This window comes from Anopheles moucheti, chromosome 2 (genome assembly GCF_943734755.1).
Source record: "Anopheles moucheti chromosome 2, idAnoMoucSN_F20_07, whole genome shotgun sequence".
Classification (NCBI taxonomy): domain Eukaryota; kingdom Metazoa; phylum Arthropoda; class Insecta; order Diptera; family Culicidae; genus Anopheles; species Anopheles moucheti.
The window spans coordinates 69202494-69225646 of record NC_069140.1 but is presented as its reverse complement, the minus strand read 5'-3'; the positions used below and the strand labels follow the sequence as shown (position 1 = coordinate 69225646).

The window sequence follows — 23153 nt, the reverse complement described above, 5'->3', positions numbered from 1 at the left end:
TCCAGTGTGCCTACTGAAAATGGCACCCAGAGAAGATGCGGCAGAGGAAGCTGACTCCATCTATTACCATTACAACAACGTCACAGCAGCTCTGAGTTTCGCCGATAAAGATTGCGCGGCACCAGGACCTGGCCTGCACGTCTACCGAGGCCGATTGAATCACTATGATCATCTACAGCAATTTCATGGATGCACGAAATCCACGTCTTTACCGTGTTGGATTGAATCTACTAGCTGCGTATTGGAACTCAGTATTATAAACGCAAACAGCTCCGGTGATCTGTTTTCGAATAGTTCCTCACCAAGTCTTCTGACAAATTGTGCATGAATTACTACGCATGCCCGGATAAAAGTAGTAGCGGTTAATAAGTTCTCGTTTTGCTCAAAAGACAATACGGTTGTAAGTGAAATAGTGTAAGCTAATGTGAAAAATATTAGTTACGTTCAAGATTTGTATAGTAATCAGTAAAACGTATTACGCGCTGGAATTTCTAGAAAGCGGACATCTCCTACGAGCACAACAGATAGATAAGGCTCGAAGATATTAAGTGATATCGTGGCGGCAGATAAGCGAAGGTGTGTAATCATACTGCTGCTAAACGCGCACAAACACTCGATAATACACAGCTGTGTAGACCTTTAAAATAGTACAGTGATTGTAGTGTTCACGAGTGTCTGGATAGGAAGAGAGTAACATATAAGGGTCAAATTACATATTGTGTAATCTGGTGTGGCGCTCGTTATTAGTCAAGCCCAAACTACCTGCAAACGTTTTTTCAAAATGTCGTTCCTAAACAATCTGAAGAAGGTGTTTCACCTGGGCAGCGGAGAGGCGAAGAAGAAACGCATCTTCAACAACATCCGCATGGATACGGACCCGGCCGACTTTTGGGACATGATAGGCGAGCTTGGTGATGGTGCATTTGGCAAGGTTTACAAGGCACAGAACAGAGAATCAAAGCAGCTGGCCGCCGCCAAGATGTGCACATTGGAAGATGAGGAGAATCTGAGCGATCATATGGTCGAGATTGATATCCTGTCTGAGATCAAGCATCAAAATATTGTCGGTCTGTATGAAGCGTTCTCGATCGACGATAAACTGTGGGTGAGTATTTGTGTTCGGAAAGTATCATAGAGTAGTTTTATAAGAAAAAACGAAAGGATTGATACAAAATGTTTATCCTTCTTCTTCGTCGGCACAAGAACCTCAAGAGGTCTAGATCTACCATTTCTGGCTTACTTTGACTTTCTTTGCCTGTAGCGTGATAGTCAGTCCAGCGTACAGGTGATTGGGCCGAATGGGAATTTGGCCCGATCCAGTCGTGTCAAGAACGACGCCGACCCAAACAAAATGTTTATTGCGCAACCAAATTCGGATGAAATTAACATACTGGATAGAACATATAGAACGTTCAGTTCGTGCGTTATTTCCTCTTTTTTCTAGAGAACCAAACCGTACTACATAGTAATTTTCATCACTTGGCCGGATGGTCAGATTTTTGTCACGGGGTAATGGTTTGGTCTTGTCGTGTGGAACCGGCGTGGAAAGATTACAATTTGTAGTCATAACCAGTCAAATACAATAAATGTAATACAAGTGTGCAATAAACCACTTACTCATTGATGCATCATATCACGTGGTCATGACACGAATTTTACCGTTATTAATCGTCTGATGCATTGAATACTCGCACGACACTTTCGGTGGAGTCGAAAGAGAGGGAAATGTAAAAGCTTTTGAGATCATAATGCACTTTTCAAATTCATATGGAGTGTTAAAGTGTAGAATGAGCTGCTGGGTCATATTACTTGAAGTGAATGTTTTTCCATTCTTCCGGTGCTTTTTTTAAATCTTTCATTCATAAATATAGTATAGGAGTGTAGTTTTTTGCTTACCTGCTAGCTACTAGAGCAAACATAGAGTATAATAAATAGGCCGGAAAGAACATCCGTTAGAGTGTACCGATAGCTGTTGATCATGAGCAGGGGTGGAGGGTTTTGGCATAACTTGAAAGCATTTCAGAAATTTAATCGTTTCTCGTGTTTGCATGTTTGCATGTTCCCTTCTCGCAGATGCTGATAGAATATTGTGATGGTGGTGCCTTAGATAGTATTATGGTGGAGCTAGAGAAACCTCTCACCGAGGCGCAGATTGCTTACGTATGCAAGCACATGTGCGCCGGACTGAACCATTTACACAAGAACAAGGTGATACACCGGGACTTGAAGGCCGGCAACGTGTTGCTGACAATGGACGGTGGCGTTAAACTTGGTATGTTGTTTTGCTGCAAACGAAAACTTGTAGGAAGCTGATAATCATTGACGAGCTTTTTTTTATTTTTCATTTTAGCGGATTTTGGTGTTTCGGCCAAGAACAAGCATACAATGCAAAAGCACGACACATTTATCGGTACACCGTACTGGATGGCACCGGAGTTAGTGCTGTGCGAAACGTTCCGGGACAATCCGTACGACTTCAAAGTCGATATCTGGTCGCTCGGCATCACCTTGATTGAGTTTGCTCAGATGGAACCACCAAACAGTGAGATGTCTCCAATGCGGGTGCTGCTCAAGATACAGAAAAGCGAACCACCCAAGTTGGATCAACCGTCTAAGTGGACGAAACACTTTAACGATTTTCTCGCGCGTGCGCTTGTAAAGGTAAGTAGAATAGTGTGCTTCACGACCTAATTCGTTGTTATTAAACGATTTTTGTTTTGATATCTTTTACTTCAAACAGGATCCTCAGCAAAGGCCGTCAACAGACGTGCTAATGGGATTACCGTTCATTAGTGGTAATTTAGACTCGAAACCCATCAAGGACCTTCTACTCGAGTATAAGGCGGATGTCGTCGAGGAGGAACTGGTAGACGAAGAAGCAGAGGTGTGTACACGAAGATCTGTTTCTACGATATCAACTTTTATTATAGCATTAATTAAGAATAGCATACATCTGATGAATGTACCACACCTTAGGTTTCTACATTTAGAACCGAACCACCATAGTAATACTTTTGATCAAATTTTAACAACATGATATAAATATCAGTTTTATTAATTAATTTTTCTTTCCCATTCTTATGCACGCTGCCACAATTGTACAATAATGATAACGTCAAAACACATCCATCTCGTCCGTACATTTACAAATGACCATTTTTCTATTAACATGAAAAATGAATTTGCTTGGTGGTAAATGCTACTAACATGATACGTATAAACGTTAGAAAGCTAAACGACAAGCGAAACGCAGATCGCTCTATCAGAGGGTTGGTAAGTTTTGTCAGACTAGAGCGTTTTGCCCCGAAAGAAAACGGCAGTCCGATTTAAAAAAAAAATCCCTTTCTTGCGCGTGAAATGTGTGATTATATGTTGGCTTGAGTAATTTTATGATTTGTTTCTATAAAAGACTTTTAAAAAGGTTATTTTTACTCACTATCTTTTTGTATAACTTTAAGATTTCTAAATCAAATTCTAATTTAAATTATTCAATCTACGTGTGCGAGTGAGTGTAAATGCTTGGTAATTTATTTTCTCCGATCTCGTTCATTTGTTTTTCGTGCGTACACGTTTGTTAATAGTACCTTTCTATATCATCTTATCTATCGACTGTGTACTTAGAGAAAGGAAAATCGGTCTGTAGTGCGTAAACGTCTAGTCTGGCAATAGTTCCGTAGTATTTAATTGGTTGAAGAAATTACAAAGTTTCATTTTAACTTTGATCGCTTTTTTGATACATTTTTATGTTGGAGTTGTTTTTATTCGCATGTTTTGTATTAGCATTACAACATTCAAAGCATGTTAATTCTTTTTTGATGAACAATATTTTCATAAATGCTGCTGCTTTTTTTAGTTAGCACTAGAATGACCACGGGTTTTTTTTTATTGATGGTCACTTTACAAATACTTTTCTTGGATTGGATTATATTTAAAAATTTGATTGAATTCATACTACAGTAAAATAAGTAACATTAATGTGCTGATAATGAAACGTACCAGTCAAAATGATTGGTCTGGTAGTTCTAGAGCTAATATTTCGATGCATTGTTTTACTGTACGGATTGGCTACGAATAGGTTCTTTAAAAGTATATTATCTTTTTGCGATTGAGTTTACATTTTGGATTCATTAGTTAGTTCAGATTCGGATGTATTGTATTTGCGGTACCATTTAATTTTTATACTTTTTTCTTACCCCAGGAACCCCGCAATTCTGCTCTTCCGCTCGACTTGGATGATGATTCTTCATCCTTGCAGAGTCAAGAAACTGATAAGCGTAAGTTATTTTAATCTAATAACCCCCTATAATGTTTGTACAATTATTTTGGTAATTTCTATATTTTTATCCAAACAGTTCCAGATACACCTACATCCCTATCGAAGTCATCCAGGGATTCGAAAGAGTCTACTCCCGTTCCTGCCACCGAAGATGATCCCAGCAAGCCGAAAATTGGCCCAATACCGACACCAGTCGGTGCGGCAGGTCCGCCGGGCACGACACCGCTGGAGAAAACACCAGCTAGCGTAGATACTAAACCGGAAATCAAAAAATCCCAACCAGCGCCGCCAATCGTTCCGGCCGCCGCATCTCCAGTCAGTGGAGACGTTTTATCGCAACCAACGATCCAAAATTCTTCGTCTTCATCGAATATCACTGGTGCAGCGGTAAATGTTCCCACTCCTGTGTTACCCGTGCCTAAGGAAGTTGTATCTGAAGCACCTTCTGCGGGAGATTTACATTCAGAGTCAACGGCTTTAATTGATCAAAGGAAGACTGTTGCAGCAGGTGGATCGTCTAACACTGCTGCTGTCAAGAAAGGACCGGCACCACCACCACCACAAACATCAACATCTCCAACGACCAAACAACCTTCAACCTTAGGATTCGATGGATCCTTTTCCAAGGATGTTGTTCCACCAACACCACCTGAAACGCCACTAACACCATCGGAAAGTGAAATCTCCGTAAAGGCGCTAGACCGTCCAGATGCCACAGTGCAGGGCAGTGTAATACCGCCACCACCACCGGCTCTAATGCGAATGGGAAGTAGTGGTGTGATTGAAGAACAAGTGAAGTCTCCCCGTAAGGAACATGCACCGACACCACCGTCTGATAAAGAAAGTCCCAAGGCTGCCACTCCACCGAGTGGAAAACCAACGATTAACGCCCATGAGCGTCCTTCGTCACCGGTAGCAAATCAACCATTTGCTAACTCTAGTAATAACAATGTTGCCATTCCGAGAGCGATTCACCCGCATTCATCTCTACCAGACGATGGTGGAATGGACGAGGGAGTAAAAAGGATTACGTCCACCTCAACGCCATCTGCGGTACGAAATCAATTGTCTCATCATGCTACCCTGATGAATAGTTCATCATCTTCTTCCACTACATCCATTACCATCAACGATGCGACCGTACTCTCCGACCCTTCAAACAGCTTGGCAAGCAATGTGGCACAGGTGACGGTTGTCACGAGTCACCCACCGGTGATAATTGACAACTCAATTCCCTTACCAACAGCGGCATCGGCAACAGTTGCGTCTTCTGGCACTTCCTCTTCTGCCTCATCGACGAAATCTTTCGGTTCGTCGCAGCAACGTCGTTCACGTGTCATATCTCCACCTGGTATAGGCGCCCACGATGAGGTGATTATCGTGTCAAACGAGCTCAACAAAACGCACGTAAACGAATCTTCGACCGATGATGACTTTCAGTCATTGGACAGTCTGGAAAACGTTTCCCCGCGCCATCATTCTATCCGTACACCGTCGCAGTCGGCAAGTGGACGAGCGATCGCGAGAAAGTTGGATGAAAGCGAAGTGCTTATTGTTAGCTCCGGCTTCGACGATCGTCGTGATGTGCTCCTTGTGGATGATATGAATGCTGGGTCACCGGATCGTGATGTGGATGCGTACGGCGATGGCGATGCGTTTAATGCGAGCAGCAATAATCTACTGAATAACAGCAATAAACTTTTGCTGGATACTAGTCATGTATCGGTAGTAACGGTAGGAGAAGAGGAAATCAAGGTGAAGGATTCCTCTCAGCATCATCCGCAGCTGATCAATAATCCGCGTATGTCCCCTCACCACTACCATCACGATTCTACTAGTGACTTGTCGAACGTTAGCTGCGGTCCGAGTGAATCTAGTGACGATGTGAAGGTAGACATAGTGGTCGGTGCTGGTGGTCGTCAACAGATGTCCCAACAGCAACAAGCTCAACAGCATTTGCACCAGCAGCAAAGGTCACCCTCCGGTTCCTCTATATCACTTCCTAGCCAAACGGGCAAAGGTGGCACTGGGGGAGGTAGTATTATCAATGGCAATAGATATAACGGTGGCACTGAGTTCCATGAAAGCCGCGAGGATGTTAGTATAATAGTGAATAAGCGAAAGATTGAAAAGTCTCGGATTTCACCGGATAGTAGTGTCGGTTCACTTGAAGGTGGTGGATCGGTTCGTTCGGCAAGTACGCCCATTCACCAGAATCATCATCCGCATCAGCATGGCGGAATGGCAGGCGTTGTGATCGCTGGAACTCATCATCAACGAACGGGTAGCAGTGGAACGGCACCATCGGCAATATCATCAAAACATCTTCACGATCGTAGCGATGCGGAAAGCATTGCAACTACCACTAGTCACGATAGTCGCGAACATGCAGCAGTCGAGCTGGACGAAGAGGTGACTCTCCGCCGGAAGCCTGTTCTTGATCTCGAAGATGAAAAGGTACCATCTTCCGTTGGCGGTACAGTGTCGTCCGGATCATCCACTTTGGTTAGTAGTGTCGGTGGTACTAGCGTCGCTACGACAACAGCAGGAACTCCTGGAGTTGTTGGTGCGCCTGCCACAGCTGCTACTGGTACTGGAGGAACAGCTGCCGGTGGTAATGGTACGGCTGGCATAAAACAAAAAGCTAACCGAAACTTCACCAAGGAAGAATTACATCTGCAAAATCTGAAGAAGAAAACGCGAAAACGAACGCGTAAATTCGAAATCGATGGAGTACAAGTGACGACCACCACAAGCAAGGTGATTTACAGTGATGAGGATAACAACAAGCTGTACGACGATCATCTGTTCCGCAAGCAAGAACTACGCGAGTTGAAGATGCTACAGAAGCAGGAGAAAAAACAGTTTTACGACCTGCAGGGTAAAGAAGCGATCGCCAAAGAGCAGCAAGAGAAGAAATTCGAGCAGGAGCGACTACAGCTAGAACGTACGTTCGAGGCAGATATGGACGTGCTGGCCCGCCAGCATCGACAAACGGTAGAAAAATTCGAGCAGCAGCAAGAAGCAGAACTGCGCAACACATCCAAGAAGATACGTGCTGAACAGGAACGAGATCTGAAGCTTGTAAGTTAAATACAAACAATGCAAATCGTATCACCCATTTAACAACTTTTGCTTTCAATTTGTTTAGTTCCGCGACAGCTTGAAGCAAGAAATACGACTGTTAAAACAGGAAGTGGATCTATTGCCGAAGGAAAAGCGAAAAGATGAGTTCCGTAAGCGAAAAACACAGATGGAGTTTGAACACGAGGAGCGCGAAAAAGCGTTTTTGTCATCGCTATCGGAAAATCATGAGCTTGCTCTGCGGCGAATCAGTGAAATCTATCGCGAAAAGCTATCCGCTACCGACAAAGGTTACCTGCAACAAAAGCAAACGGTAATCATTAAGGGTAATCATTTTTCAGAACAGTATTAACTAATCGTTTGTTTTTAAAAAATTGGGTACCCAGGCAATGAGAACGAGGGAAGCAATGCTGTGGGAGCTAGAAGAGAAACATATCCACGACAAGCATCAACTGGCTAAGCGCCACGTGAAAGATATATGTTTCATGCAGCGGCACCAGATGATTATCCGGCACGAAAAGGAGTTGGATCAAATTAAGCGGTAAGTGTGCTCGTTTAGTTTCGTCGCTTCAGTTATGACTCTTGATTTTTAACTGCACCTTTCTTCCATATGTTGCTTTACAGTATGATCACCCGTAAGGAAGAGGAATTGTTGAAGCGACAAACGATCGAAAGGCGAGCCCTGCCAAAGAGAATCCGTGCCGAGCGCAAGGCTCGCGATATGATGTTCCGTGAATCGTTGCGCATTTCAATGACCACCGATCCGGAGGTGGAACGGGATAAACTAAAGAAGGTAACAATGTCGTACAGTATGTATCACGCGATGGAAGGATTGCTTGTAATGAAGTTTTGCTATGTTTTCCCTTTTCAAATGTGCAGTTCCAAGAGCAAGAAAAGAAACGGTACAACCAGGAGCAGTTGCGTTTTGAAACGAAACACAGCAAACAGCTTGAAGAACTTAGAGCTACCTCAGAGGGATCGATTAGGTACTTGTGCGATCGTTTTACACGCTAGTGCAGTTTTATCTGGTTTATTTATGGCATTTTCCATATATCATATACCTTCAGGGAACTGGAGCAATTGCAGAATGAAAAACGGAAGCAATTGCTGGAACACGAAACCGCTAAACTTCGGGAATGCGATGAAGCGTTGCAAAAGGAGTTGCGCGAATGGAAGGCGCAACTGATGCCACGCAAACAGGTATGTTCAAGTTAATAGTGCTTTACAATCAAGTTTGTGACGAAACTGAGAGTGTCGTTGAGAGGGACAGTGATTGAACGAAAGATTTAGAATTTACCAACAGTTGGGTCACAGCTGGATGCATTATTGTTGCTGAATTGCTGAAGGTTATATACTTCCTGTAGTGCATAATCATTATTAATATCTATTAAAACATTCTACTTTGGGAACGATTAACGAGTGTCAATAAATATGAATAACGATGAGTGTTATAAAGTAACATATTTATAAGCTGAAATAATATGTTCGGATTTCTAGCTCGAGTTTGATTTCAATACCGTTCGCTAATCGTTCCGCAAAGTTATGAATCAATGGTGTACAAATTGAACCGTAGCATGTTGCGCTCAGATAAACTAATTGGCTTTTTAACAGATAATCCTTTTTCAGTGCAAGCGATTCGTATTTTAATAACATTTGCTGTACAGTTCAACTAACCGTAATGAATTATATATTTTTCCTTCCTTTTTTTCTTATGCCTACCAAACACACAAAATCATGTTCAACAACGAACAAAACCCTCTTCCTCTCACGTACGTAATGCGTCCTGTTGGATTGCATTTCCATGTGCTTTCCCAAAACTGTATGCAATTCCCATTTCCCCTGTTCCAACGCCTCATCTACCGACGCGGACGGTGTGTGTAGGCCATTGAGAAGCATCTGAGCCGCATGGTGGACGAGTACGAGGACCGTTGGGGTCCAGTTGATCGTCGTGAATTCGATGGTGATTTTACCGTGCCGCCGGAGCTGCGCAATCGCACCAATTCCCTCAATACCCTTTCCCTCCGGCTGCTGAACATCACGCGCTCCCGTACGTTCCTAACGCTTCCCACGATGGCAAACGGTGGTGTTGCTGGTGGTGGATACGTTGGTGGTGGTAGCGGTGGTAATTCTAACCGAAACAGTATACACAGCTCGGTACCGGATCTTAGTCGGTCTATGCCGAACACGCCAAACTCAGGGCATAAACTTTCGCTTGCATCGTCATACGATTCCGTGTTGGAAGAGAACGAGGGTGAAAATCAACCTCCGACGATGAGCACGGGACGTAGCGGTAGAGGAAGTAGCTATCAACATCCGTCCGCTATCAAGTATATTCACACGAACGATTCGGTGGTGGCAGGCAATGTCCACGTGAGACGTAAATCGGAGGATATGCTTTCGGGAAAATCGCGATCTACGCGCGTTCCAATCAAATCTTTCCTTCACTCGAACACACCAAGCCGGAACGAGTATGGCGGTACTGGACCGTCTGGGTACTACGGTGCTGATTATGGTGGATCTCGTGTGACACCAACTGGACCAATGGCGTATTATTCCGATTCGAAGGACCGTGTTGTATCGATCCGCGTGAACAATCAGGCGATTAATCGCAAGCCGGCAAACATATTCGAGGGTATGACTAATCGCTCGAATATACCACAACCGCACACGTCGTCCGGCGGAACAATACCGCGTCGTACGTCCGCTGGTTGGGGCCCGAGTCGACTCGGGGAGAACACGTTTGCTACCGCATCCGACGCGAACATCAATCGTCTGACAACGTTCAGTTCTGCACGTGGAGGTCTTCCACTTCCGACAACGAATGGAGGCGGTGGTCGCAACACTGCCACCCCGGGATTGAAATTATCACCTTCGACTCCAGTGTTACTTGCACCGAGTAAGGATGATGACACGGCGGTATAAGCATATGTACGTGCTTATCCTACGAGGAAATCCTATCAAATGTTTGTTTAACAAATAGTGACACGTCTGCCCGACTTGAGAACCGGATGTGTTGTGTATAGCTGCGCCGGAGAAATACCATTCCGTTACAACCGCATTTGATGTTGCTGTCAATATCCATAACCCCCCACCCTGTCAATTTCCACAAAATCCTAGCACTACTCGAATTCTAGCGTAGCACATAGACACCACATATGCACCATCCAAAATTCCATCATCCCAAACAGAAGATCACGCAATCCAACGTGAGAAGATTACTGCGGCTACTGTTCACCGGAATGAGCAAAACATTCAACGACGAAAATACAAGTTTCAATCGTACTAACCCGCTACTACTAACAGCTTCTAACAGAGAACGAGTACTAATCTCCAAGGCGATAGAAAAAGTACCTACTAATGCACCTATCACTGCGCGCACACCGTTTTCTGCATATAAAAGATATTGTTTGAACAATGTGTGGACGTTAGAAGTCCTTCAAACACAAGAAGAGGATGAACCGAACAATGACCGTGGGAATATCTCTTAACCACGAAAGACCGCGTGACTTAAATAACTCCGAAAATATGCAGAACAGAGTTCACCGAAGTGTAATGTTGATGGAGCGTTAATCGTACAACCAGAACTATTCCTTCCCTGCCCAAAATGTTCCATTCCTTTCCTCCTCAACTATAATCGTGTTCGTTTATACGCTCCTTGACGGGCTGCGTCATGCAATCGTCTATAAAATCAGGTTGGTTTTTATACAGTTCTATTTCTCTTGTCTTGCACCTACAACATGTGGCCACTACTTGTGTTTGTGTTGTGCATATGGTCGATTGTGTACTTTATGTTTTTGTTTCATTTGTGTTTCATGCAAATTCTGTGCTAGTGGTTCATTGTGTTTATTAATTAAGAATTCATTTATTTTATCTTCTAAGCATGATCATCACAACGGTACTGTGTTTGTGCTAATTTATTGTTGTTTATCTGTTAGAATGATGACTAGCTTGAAATCAATGTGTATTGCTGTAGTTATCTACATCGAAATATTGTTTACACAATAAATCCAGTATTGTTGGTGTCGAATCAGGTCTAAAAGCAACATAACTCACCGTCGATTGATACTCTCGCGCATTGAACATTAGGATTCACCGTGCTTTAATCGTCATTCTAACGCAAGTCACACATGATACGTAGTGTGTCGCTTAGAGTCACACATAACATAAATCACTCGTGTCGCTTGTTGTGATGTATTTCACTTGTTTTCCTTCTATGGGATTCAATAAAACGTGTGGATAATGTGCAACAACGATGCGCTATGCAAAAAGATATCTGAAGCTGGGAGTTGTACTCTCACAAATGAAAGAGTTACGTTGCTTGCTATTATTGATATCCACGGAACAAAAGCAGTACTCGAGATTGTTTTCATATTTTCTGTGCCACTGCAAAAGTGCTGTGCATGTAGATTTTTATTTTCGTGCATCTAAAATTCTTTGTATAATGGTTTGTCGGTGAGTCTTAATTGTTGTAGACACCAAGATATTAGTTTCTTCGTAACTTAATCTGGACGGAGTTTTGTTGAAGTAGTATGTGTATGGTTTCGATTACACTTACCACATGGTTCGACGTACAGGAAGAAGTATTTATTGGATTTATCCGCTAATGTGCCTCCTACTGCCCAATCGTTAGGAGTTCTCTTCGCACTGCTGGCGTCAAGCCCTCGAGTGAAGCTATCGCATTGATCTCTGCTTCTTAAAAAAAAATGATCTGCTTGAAGTACACACTCTTCGCTAGTTCCGCACGAGCGAACGGCACAGACAGCTGTAGGAGGTGTCGTCGGCGCAACCATATTTGCACTTGCTGCACCGTTTTCCCTTGCGATAGACGGGCCGCTCGTAAAGATTGCCCTCAGAGTAGTTACATACTAGATAGTACTGTGTCACCGGACGCCCTTGCTGAATCCCTTGGAAGCGTACCATCGCACAACCGATGTACTGCGTATTAGCGTGTACCATTTGTGTGAAATGGCCAATGCCGGCATTTATCGAGTGTTGGGAGTAACGATCGAGCAGTTTCTGACGGCCTTTACCGTACTCCAGGAACCAGTGGCGTTGAAACTTGTCCAATGCTTGGAATACAGTAACGTTCATCCCGTAGAACCAATTGATGGCAAGATTTTGACCAACGGAGCGATATTTGCGCGTATTTCGACATTGATCGTGTTCAAAGTTGCATGTTCTCGCATTGTATTCAGCTATGCGGGCCAGTTTATTGTCCCAGTGCTGTAGGAAAGTGTGGGTGGTATGGAATTATTAACAAATAACGCTAAAATGTGGGCAAATAGAGTGAGTATGAACTTACCAACTGCTCCATCGAGCTTGCTTCAGCGTACCGGCGAAAGTATCCGCAAGCAAGATTATTCCGCAATCTGTTGTGGTACTCCAGTATCTGAGCCTGATATTCGGGCTTCATCTTAATAAGCTTTGGACGTTGGCAGGCAGGCGAAAACTTCCTGCCATTGCAAACGACGTGACGCGTACCGGGATTGGAGCATAGCTTTTCCGAAGCAGCACAGTAATCGAAAGCCAATCCATCACCAATCGCCAGCAGTAACAAGGACCAGAATATACAATTGAACTGCATTGCTCTCTTTAAGAACGTTCCGTTCTTAACGGGTGCTGTTACTGTACTGAAAGATCTGTTGCGCTGCTGATACACTTCAAGTCTTGCGCTTACGCCTGTCTGGCGAAAGAGACTGTCTGGAAGGTGCGACAGCACGAGGGACAACACTCTACTTATGACACTCATCGGGTAATACGCACCTAGTGCATTGGACGCTTCCGCTAGCTAACGTCATCGATGCAGCTCACAGATCCAAACGATAAGATTGATAGTGGAAACGTGCGCCCCGCATCGGGAAGGTTATGGCCCGGGGTGTACAGGTGTCGAAGGATAACCGACCGTAGGAGAGTAGTAACACTTAACATTCAAGATCACTACTCGTGCATATCTATTGTGTATCTGGCTTTCGATCGCCCGCGGTTTGTCAAATTAATTCCACGCCATCCTTCACTTTTGGAGGGGAAGCAAAGATAGGAAAATATGATCATTTATTGACAGATCGATGCATCACGTTTGCAGCAGTGTGCCATGGAAATGACAATTTTTTGCGAAATGACAAGTGCTAAGCGAATGAATAGTTCATTAGGATGGTTCGAATGCTTCAAGGCGTGATCGTCAAAACAGCATAATACCTTCAACAAAGTCTTGCCCTATTTGTATTAAATATAGAAAATTCTTAGATTTTTTAACCGTGTACAGATTGTTTTATATACTTTCTTAAATTGCTAGTGAGCGGACCTGGCCATATTGCCACCCGAGTATTGGTAAGCGTTCGTTCAGTAATTGATCATTTGTTTGCCATCCCTCTTATTAAGACGATCGATTTTAAAGCCGAAAGGTGCTTGCACTTAAATCTTGATTGTGCGTGTGCCCCTGAAAAGGAACGTGTCATACACTTTCTTGCTATGTTGTAATCGATGGTGCAATATGCATTTTCATAAACGTGCATAAAATAATCATTCATCACTCTCACACGTTACCTTCCTACCTTGGGCAATAACGATACTTAACAAGAAAGAATAATATTTGAGAGAATAGATTTTATACTATTTAATTTTATTTATTTATAGTCTATGGGTGGGACTGGTATAATATTGGTTCGAAATTTAGATGAAGTTGATATATGTTCTGTAATTTCTACGTACTTTTTGTGAATGTATTCTTTATGTTAATTTGTTACGGTGATGGAAGGACGATATTCACTCTGTTTTGGTTCCGCGGTGTTTTTTACTGTATTTAATTAAATGTGCACTATACATCAGCAATTATTAATTCGTCAGTAGCTGTGCACACTTATTTGGATCATTTTTATTCTTATTTCGTTTTGTTGGTTGTAAGGTTTCGTTTCCATTGTGTCTTTCTGTGGTATCGGATGCAGTGTCCGCAGTATTACAGTTTGTTTTAAATGACTAATTTTGTTAAATTGTTGTTGTTACTTTCTTTCTCATTCATCGTTTACCGTACGCCAAATGAACGATCGTTATGAATCGTTATTTGTGCAGCGTCTCGAGGAAACGTTTGCCCAGCAGCTGGAAGAAATGGAGCAGTTGTACGGCAACAGCCTGGTACCGATGCCTCCCCAATCACCGCAGGCACACGACCCACACCCGCACGTACACCACCATCATCTGCTGCAGGTCGGGGGCTCAACGCGGAGCAGCATTTCTTCGTATTCCGATGGATTGGGCGCATGACAGGGGGCGGTGGGCTTCAGGGCACGGTACAACAGTATCAGCGGCAGCGGAACCGGAACGAGCGGCGGCGGTGCGAGCAGCATCGGTCACAGCAGCTTCCGGAACAGCAGCAGCTAGTAGTGTGGTCGATTGAAGAGGGCAACTGTTTGCTGCACTTGTGCTAAATCATTCAGTGTTTCGTTCTCTTACTTTCAAAAGTGTCCCAGAAGTTCCGCCAACAACTGTTATTGCGCAAAACGGAAAGGAGTGTAATGCGTATGGTGGGCTTTAAGGTAGTTTTTAAAGCGTCTTGTTTAAAGACGGATATGCCCGAAATGCACAAAAAAAAAACAGTAGCTACTTGCTATGCGCATAGCAAAGATGCATTGTACTATCAATTTGATTAATTCAAACAGCTGTAGGCGGCAAGCACATGATGTCTCGAGAAGGATAGGATCATAAAAGCAATGGTAGAAATTCGAATGATATAGATAGGTCGTGGCGCATACCTATGAAAACTGTTCAATAGAAACGCGTGCGCAAGGAACTAACAAATTAAATTTTTGTTAAACTGTGTACATTTTCAATTGTTTTTCCCCCATGTTACTATGTGGCTCGCAACAGAATAGTTACGCGAGATTTAATTGAACAGAAACTGTACTATACTATAGCTCCTACTAACGCCAAAAGCAACGCCAACCAACAACAATATGCTTGTTTACTAAAGTTTCTGTTTAAACAACTTTGACGTAATAAAACTATTTAGTTGCGAGGCAAGTAGCAGCACTCCGTTTAATTAGTCAAACCTGATTGGCAGAGTTGAACAAATGTAACACTCGCAACATGCGAAGAAGAAGAAAAACAACTAAACCTACCAAAACTGTAACCTGTAACTTAACATAAACAGATGAGATCCCCTAAGAGCGGAAGTTGTCCACTATTCTTTGACCCAATCACGTTCATGGTAAACTACCTTCTAATTTGTATAGCGATAATATTTCACGTCAACAAACATGCTGCCGTTGTTGTTTGCCAAAATGTTTTATAGTTTAATTTAGTGGATGTGTCGATTGTTTGTAAGACGTTGGTTATTTCAAGCGAATTTCCGTTTAGCATTACGTTGACCATGATGCTTTGTGCGATTTCTTCTTCCAATAGTAATTAAGCATGTTTCGAGCGAATGCGTAGGCAAAACGGTGTAGGTTGAATATTGGTAAAGAAATTGTTTTCAAGCACCTTGTACAGGTGTAGAGACGTCATCTAGCGCATGGTTAGCCTTAGATTGTATCATAACATTGTTTAAATTTAGTTTTATGCAACATATTGTTTTTTTTTTGCCAAGTAGTAGATACTGCTTTCTTAAAGTACATACACCATCGGTTTGATGCTTGCGCAATGTCGCAATATTCACGATATCGCGTAATTCAATGGCGTAATAGTGTAGGATTATGAATTTTATTTTAAAAATCTAATTATTTTAACAATGGTTTCGATACAATCACCTGTACGCCACACTGCTATTGCATGCTGATAGAATGGTTGTACGACGTAATTGTTCTTTTCTGTGTACATATTTCTTAAAAAATCGGACAGACACAACTTGTGCTCTCGTTTTTCTGTTTTATTCGGAATCGGTTCTATTATGTCTCCTACCCTTACCGTGAAGTCTTTCACTTACAAACATGTAAAGCAATATATTGAACGCTTATCGATGAAAGTTCGTAATCATTAATCGAATTGATCCAATTACGTGTCACGTTTCATCCATCAATCAATGTCTTAGATTATGGACATTAATTTACTCTGTACTTTAATCTTCATTTTCAATGTTATGTAAATTTTGAGGATATTTCATTTTAATTGTAAGTAGTTGCTACTTTATTGTACAAAATATTAGACACATGCATACCATACCTTCCTCAGATGATTTGGCAGTGTCCGACTGTCCGACTAGTTAAGGAATCCTGGTATAACTGCAAAAGATTAACACAATATTTGCGTTCCTGCCAAGAGAACAATATCCAAACAATCCCTTGTGCGCCGTAGTTTTTCCCGTGGTAATGGGAGGCTCAATGAATCGGAATATGTAATAATCTACAAGCCACGTCCCTTCCACACTCCGTCGCGTGGAAAGCCAACATTGAACTGAGTGATACAACCGAATAAGGAAGTTTTCCGTGATTCTAGACGATTATATATATATAAACGAAAAGGCGAGTAAAAATTAAAAGAAATTAATCGTATTTAGATAGTTGCAGTATAGGAATGGTTAAACTAAAAGGTCAAATCAGAAGCAAAATAAATACACGAGAAAGATGAGGAAATAAAGTGTGAACAAGTGCTACGTAGTGAACCATCGTGTGCGTGTGATGGACGCGTAAAATTGTCAAGAGGGAAAAGTATAGAATTATTGCAAGATTTGCAATGAATACTGATTAAGAATTATAATAAATTTTCTTATTTTTACTCTATTCAATGTGTTTGTATTGTAAACAATTTCAAATTGAAAATTCCATTTTATGTAAGTCTTTTCCCGAGTTACGCGAATAATGCGTGCCAGAACAATTCGCGTAACTCGAATTCCCTTTATAATACCCGCGTTTTTATTTAGTATTCAGGGTTCGATTTCTTCATTTCCCGTTATGAAACACATAAATAATTGATATTTTAACATTTATTTCGACAATCAAAGCAAATGTTTACCAATATTCATGTTTATAACATAAAATGTTAACGCAGTTTTGAAAAAAAAATGGAAATTTGACACATAAAAAATTAAATTCCACAAAATTTAACTACATTACAAATTTCAAATCGTTTCCACGACTAGAATAAAAGATATAAGCTTTGTATGCAAACTCTCATTCAAAATGTATGGCCTACCCAGGAAGGCGATGTTGAACAACGTGTATTTTTTTTGGTTGTTGACACTACAGTTAAGGGAAAATTAACTGTCCTCAATTTACCCTGTCGTGCAGTTTTGACATGTTCATATTTGGTCTTTAAGGCATGCTGATTTTTCCTTTATTTACCGCTTAATTAAGCGGAGCTAATAATAGAACTTTGACAACCAAAGAGGGTAAAGAAGTTAGAGTACCTACGAGCAATCTTATTAGGTCCTATTCACTGGATGGAATATGACTCTGTACCAAAACAGGTGTACTTTGTTATATCTGAAGGATAGCTAATAACCATGCAAGTTGCACAATGAGCAGTTGAGAAATTGTTCGTGGGGAATTAAGAGTAGAACAGGGCGTGAGTAGGAGCATTCTCACTATGGCGAAGTTGAATATTGCTTGTATTCTGACGTCAGAAAGATATCTTTTTGACGTTAATCATGCTTTTGAGACGTGACAAATTGTTCACTGGGTTGTGTTTTCAAGCGTGTCATGAAGCGTTGGTATCGAAATAGAAAATGAAAATCAAACGGTTTTCGAACATTGGTTTCGAAGTTCAAACGGTTGAAGCGTCCGAACAAGATTTGTCAAACGCTCCATTTGACACCTGGCCATTTGTTTATAAACATTGATAAAGTAAAACGTGTAAAGTAGTCGAACCATTTTACAATCAATATCGATGCAACAGCTGAAGTATTGTAGGAAAATGGGTTATAATTAAGCATCAACAACTATTTCCCGGCTTGTCCCGAAGTGTGCAGTTTAAGGTTCATTACTTCACAACGTTCGCGGGTAGTCCATTGCCTTTCTCCTACTGCCCTAATCTGTTCACGCTATTGTATTATCACATTAAGATAATAGACACCAAAAATTGGGGCCGCTTGTGTTATCTTTTGTCTTTTGAAGAAGTGAATGCGTGGCATTTAAGAGAGGAAAAAATAACGAATTCTAATAGTAGATGATTTGCTTTACTGGAGGTGTTTGTGGTCATTGAAAATTCGCACAAAAAAACTGTGCTGCTCTCCGCTTTGGTAGGTTAACTGTAGAAGGTACTGGAAAGAAACGTAATGACGCGCCACGCTTTATCCGTTGTGGTGGCTCAGGTCTTTGGATTATGGCATCGACAGATGGGACTACAATTAGGTGCTAGCACGATCTGCTGGCTGGCTTTAATATCGTACGTCTGGTGCGGTGGTATGTATCTACGGCCAAAGATCGATGGTCTCCATCCGTATGTTGATTTGCATCGTGTACTATTGATTTCCATTTTTCTGCAGCAAACAACCTTCACATGAATGATGGCGTACGAACGCAGGACATAATTGCGGGAGATGTGTTTTTCGAAATTTTAGAACCATCGGCCCTGGAGTACACGTACCGATTGCGGCCAGCGAAAGATTTCGGAGGAACGTTCGGAATTTCGTATAAATCTCCACAAGGGAAGCTAGTGCCGGCAATACCGGCGGATGCGTGTTCGACGCAATTCGAGAATGCCAAAGAGTTGATTGGGAGCATCGCACTCGTCGAGCGTGGGTACGTATTGTGCAGAAAACAGTCAATTAATGGACAGAAACAGTCATTCAATGGGTTATGCTCTATGGAAAGCGCTTTGCACGATTTTGACTCGGCGTTGAATTAGTTAATGATGATTAGTTTTATTCCAAGAACAAATGAATTCACTGTTTTAGTTTACATGTTGTTTTTATTATTAACTTATACATTATTTTACTTGTAGTCATTGTTCCTTTTTAACGAAGGCCATCAATGTAGAAGCGATTGGTGGAGCAGCCATAATTGTGACAGAGTACGACACGGAGATAGATGATTTTGATTACTACATTGAAATGGTGCATGATAATACCGATCGCGATACGAATATCCCAGCAGGATTTTTGCATGGAAAGAACGGAATCATTATTCGACAAACGCTTAAAAAGATGAATCTGCCGTACGCGATTGTGAACATTCCCGTTAACCTCACGTTCATACAGCCGCATATGATCAACCAACCTCCTTGGTTACCATGGTGAGCGTTTACTGCGCGACAGTACCAATGATATGGCGCCGAAGGGTAACGAATGTAAACGGATAACGAAACCAAACCCAGTGTGGAACAGAAAAATGACTGATACAAAGTGGATGCTGCCACTGCTGATTATGCTGCTGTTGAAGAAAACATTACTATCATGTCTCTTCTCAATGGAGATTCACATGGTTATTGTTAGTTGTAGTTCATCGGATACTACAGCAGAACTTAACTATAGCTCAGTACAACTTGCACGAGAAGAACTAGCTGCTACCGTTCACCGTATGAAACCATTTTGGACCAGTACAGGATTATGTCCACCGGAGCCACGAAACACAAGTGGAATCTTTTGGCGATCGAGAGACTCACTGATGAATCTGGAGTTGATTGCTTCGTTGCCGAATCGTGGTATAAGCCATGTGCGAATCCATTGGCTTCTAGAGCTGCTCGAAGTGTAAGTTTGGGACGTGTGTGGCAATAGTATTTGTAAGAGAAGAGAAGAGAAGTAGCAGAACCTTTTTAACTTCTAATATTATTATATTATGACAATTAGTTTCATGGTATGTTTGAAACTGGTTCAACGTTTCTTCTGAAACGATGACCACTTCGCTTAGGTCGATCTCCTCCAGATGCCCTAAAGTGTAGAACAACTGACAGAAAGCGTACAGCAGATTGTGATAACTTTGTTGTAAAATATATTCATTTAATGAATTTTTTTAACAATATGTCAGACATTGCTCGGAAAGAAATTTCGCATTAATTTGTGCACAATTTGTTTTACAAACATGCTTAGTTCACAACAAAATATCATGCCTCATTTAGTCCCTCCGTCTTTCGTCAAATGTTTCATTTATTTCAGTTCCAAGGAACAGGAACAGCTACGGTATAACTTTACCGAGTTAGATGCATTGATGGATCATCTTCATAAACTTCATCTTTATCCCGGGTTCGAGCTCATGGGTGTGCCAATTGGCTCGGCGCGACCTTATTCACCAGATTTTTGGCTTGATTTGGTGCAGCAGCTGGTGGGAAGATACGCAAGTTAGCTAGACACTTAAACGTGCCAACAATATGTTACAACACATTCTCATCATTTGCTTGTGTTCTGTTTTCTTAGACCGGTACGGTGTACAGTACTTAAAAGAGTGGAGATTCGAAACGTGGAATGAACCTGACCTAAATGGCTACAATTTGTTAAATTTCACTGTGAAAGGTAAGTCAAGTGATTGTTTAGTTTCCTTACTTAAGTAATAAATCTGTCATTTCATTTCAGAATATTTATCCTATGTATTTGCCATCACGAAGGGTTTACATATTATCACAGAAGACATCAATGCTAGGCAGAATATAAGCTCAAAGGGAAAATTGTTTCGGTTGTACGGTCCGGCGGGTCTTTTTAAATCCATCGAACATCATCCTTTCTGTTGGTCTACACTGAAGATTTGCAATTCCAATACTACGGTTGGCTGTCCGTTCGATACAATCACCTTCCATCGTAAGGGCAGCGGGCGTTGGGCATCGGAAGTATTGGACGGTGGGCGCCAGCTGTTTGGGGAAATGTTGAAAAGTTACCCAAATGTCGGACGGCTTAAGTTTGCCAACGAGTGAGTATGTGCGAATTATATCGATATTCTTATCAGAACTCATTTTGACTTACAACACTGCATTTTTGTTGCTAAACTTTAGTGAAGCCGATCCAATAGCCGGATGGTCTACCGCTCGTCCTTTTCAGGCGGATGTGCGTTACGCTGCTATGCTGTTTTCGATCGTCACTCAACACTGGTCAATAATTGCAGCGGGTGATGCATTTGGACGACGTTTGCAGTTTCTGTCTCATGATAATGCATTTCTCAGCTACTATCCGTACGTATTCGAGCAGCGTACACTGTTTGCCCGATTTCAGATGAATCTTACCAATCCGCCACATGTGCAATATGTTGTAAAACCAGTTTTTTCCGTCCTGGGAATGCTGGCAAACTTGGCACCTTTTGCTGGGCCAACTAAATACACCGAAGGGAACGTTTCTTATGTCGTTTCGGTTGATAAACACCGTTCCTATTTATGTCTCATGGCATCACGCTCCAACGATAGCTTCCCGATGTGGGTTCAACGATCGCATCTTAATGTAACAATTCCTGGCGACATGTTTTGTGACGTTCGTTCATCGATGGTGCGTCGCATTAGCTATCTGATAGAAGCCGTTCAGGATGGTCGCAATGATCCGTTTCGATTGTGGCAGAAGCAAGGAAAACCACCCTTTCCGACAACCGAACAATTGGCTGCTATGCGTGATATGCAGCTACCAAGCGTTTTTCATAGTGGATCTAGAGTTGTTAAATTTGGAGAGATATCTAGCATAGACATCTCCTTGAGCTTGCGAGGTCCATGGATCGTTAGCATAAGAGTGTGCAGTGAAGATCACACTGCACCGGGACGTGTGCAGAATGTGCGTATTAGGGAGGTGTTTCGAGACGAAGTGTTAATCTATTGGAAATTATCAACGGGAAAACATCCAAAGTGTCGGTATGTATTAGTAGTAAAAGCTTGCTTAACACCTCCATTGCCAATTATTGTGTTCTGTCTTACTACACAGATGTATTCAGACGTACGAAGTGTGGTACAAATCTACAGTGTTCAGAACTTCAGCATTTGAAAATGGTCTGAAACAAATTGATAAACGAAAATGGCGTCACATAAACATGGCGCAACATACTCCTTTCATGTTTTACCAATACGCAAGCAACATGAGCTTTCGTGCAGGCGAGCATAATGAAGAAGGTGAGTGTGTTGTTTGTTATATTGTTTATATTTTAATAGCCATTAGCATACCACACGAAAAGGAACTAGACTAATTACTTGCCGATTTTAATTCTTCGGAAACAATCCTCTCTTACCCAACAGTATCTTCTGGAGTAATAGGATATTACAAGGTGCGTGCTGTGGATATATTTGGTCGTACAGGATCATTTTCAAAGACCATATATTACGGTGGAATTGGTGGTGCCAATTAATCAGGTAAATAACCGCTTGTGACTTTTGTAATTTTCTCATCTTGAAATCAATCGTGTTTGTAAAGCTATTGCATATCTGTTTATGGCAATCCATTTCATTCTTAAGATGAACCTTACAATTATTGTTCTTCTCATTACATCATGTGAAAGATTTGCATAATTCATCTTTTTCATTTGTTTCACTTTCCTCTCCAGTAATTGCTTTCAATTTTCTAGTTGGCGCCCTAGCCAGTAAAGCTTTGTAGTATATCGTGGATTTTTGGCGCTGAGTGATTTAGTGTTAATTTTTGTACATCAATAATTATACATCAATAATGCAGAAAATAACAGATAGGTTAATTGCAATGTTTGCCATTCAATTGAACAACTTAGGCAATATAAAATCTACACTGAAGAAAAAAATTTCTAATTTTAAGTGTACAAAAATGTACTAGAATGTAACAAATTATACAACAAAATTATCCACTTAGGATTAAATTGGAAACAGTTTGAAGTTGTGTGTGTTATTGTACATCGGGAATGTGTCTAGCTATGAAGATGGGTTTTATTTAATGATATTAATTCAAATTGAAACTTCTTAAACTTTTTACTTATCGTCAATAAAATTATGTTATGCAATTATG

At 41.6% G+C, this 23153-nt stretch overlaps 4 protein-coding genes across 4 annotated transcripts; 3 read left to right on the top strand and 1 right to left on the bottom strand.

The window, feature by feature from the left end:
- The first annotated feature begins 232 nt into the window (after window positions 1-232).
- LOC128298771 (STE20-like serine/threonine-protein kinase) lies at window positions 233-14561 on the top strand. The gene is made up of 13 exons (XM_053034553.1): window positions 233-1105; window positions 2074-2272; window positions 2351-2661; window positions 2741-2884; window positions 4199-4274; window positions 4353-7360; window positions 7428-7673; window positions 7747-7901; window positions 7985-8153; window positions 8240-8346; window positions 8428-8560; window positions 9242-11052; window positions 14426-14561. The coding sequence occupies exons 1-12, from the start codon at window positions 782-784 to the stop codon at window positions 10280-10282; spliced, it is 5913 nt and encodes a 1970-aa protein (XP_052890513.1). The 5' UTR covers window positions 233-781; the 3' UTR covers window positions 10283-11052; window positions 14426-14561.
- LOC128298772 (antigen 5 like allergen Cul n 1-like) lies at window positions 11744-12998 on the bottom strand. The gene is made up of 2 exons (XM_053034554.1): window positions 12663-12998; window positions 11744-12583 (listed from the first exon to the last, which is right to left on the bottom strand). The coding sequence occupies exons 1-2, from the start codon at window positions 12942-12944 to the stop codon at window positions 12092-12094; spliced, it is 774 nt and encodes a 257-aa protein (XP_052890514.1). The 5' UTR covers window positions 12945-12998; the 3' UTR covers window positions 11744-12091.
- Window positions 14562-18137: 3576 nt separating the features above from the next.
- LOC128310170 (PRADC1-like protein) lies at window positions 18138-19553 on the top strand. Its single transcript, XM_053046743.1, has 3 exons — window positions 18138-18687; window positions 18771-19026; window positions 19229-19553. The coding sequence occupies exons 1-3, from the start codon at window positions 18561-18563 to the stop codon at window positions 19521-19523; spliced, it is 678 nt and encodes a 225-aa protein (XP_052902703.1). The 5' UTR covers window positions 18138-18560; the 3' UTR covers window positions 19524-19553.
- A 61-nt stretch (window positions 19554-19614) lies between these two features.
- LOC128310169 (alpha-L-iduronidase) lies at window positions 19615-23122 on the top strand. The gene is made up of 8 exons (XM_053046742.1): window positions 19615-19973; window positions 20379-20560; window positions 20637-20732; window positions 20793-21123; window positions 21206-22042; window positions 22113-22297; window positions 22421-22534; window positions 22726-23122. Exons 1-7 carry the CDS (start codon window positions 19615-19617, stop codon window positions 22528-22530), a joined length of 2100 nt encoding a protein of 699 aa, XP_052902702.1. The 3' UTR covers window positions 22531-22534; window positions 22726-23122.
- The last annotated feature ends 31 nt before the right edge of the window (window positions 23123-23153 follow it).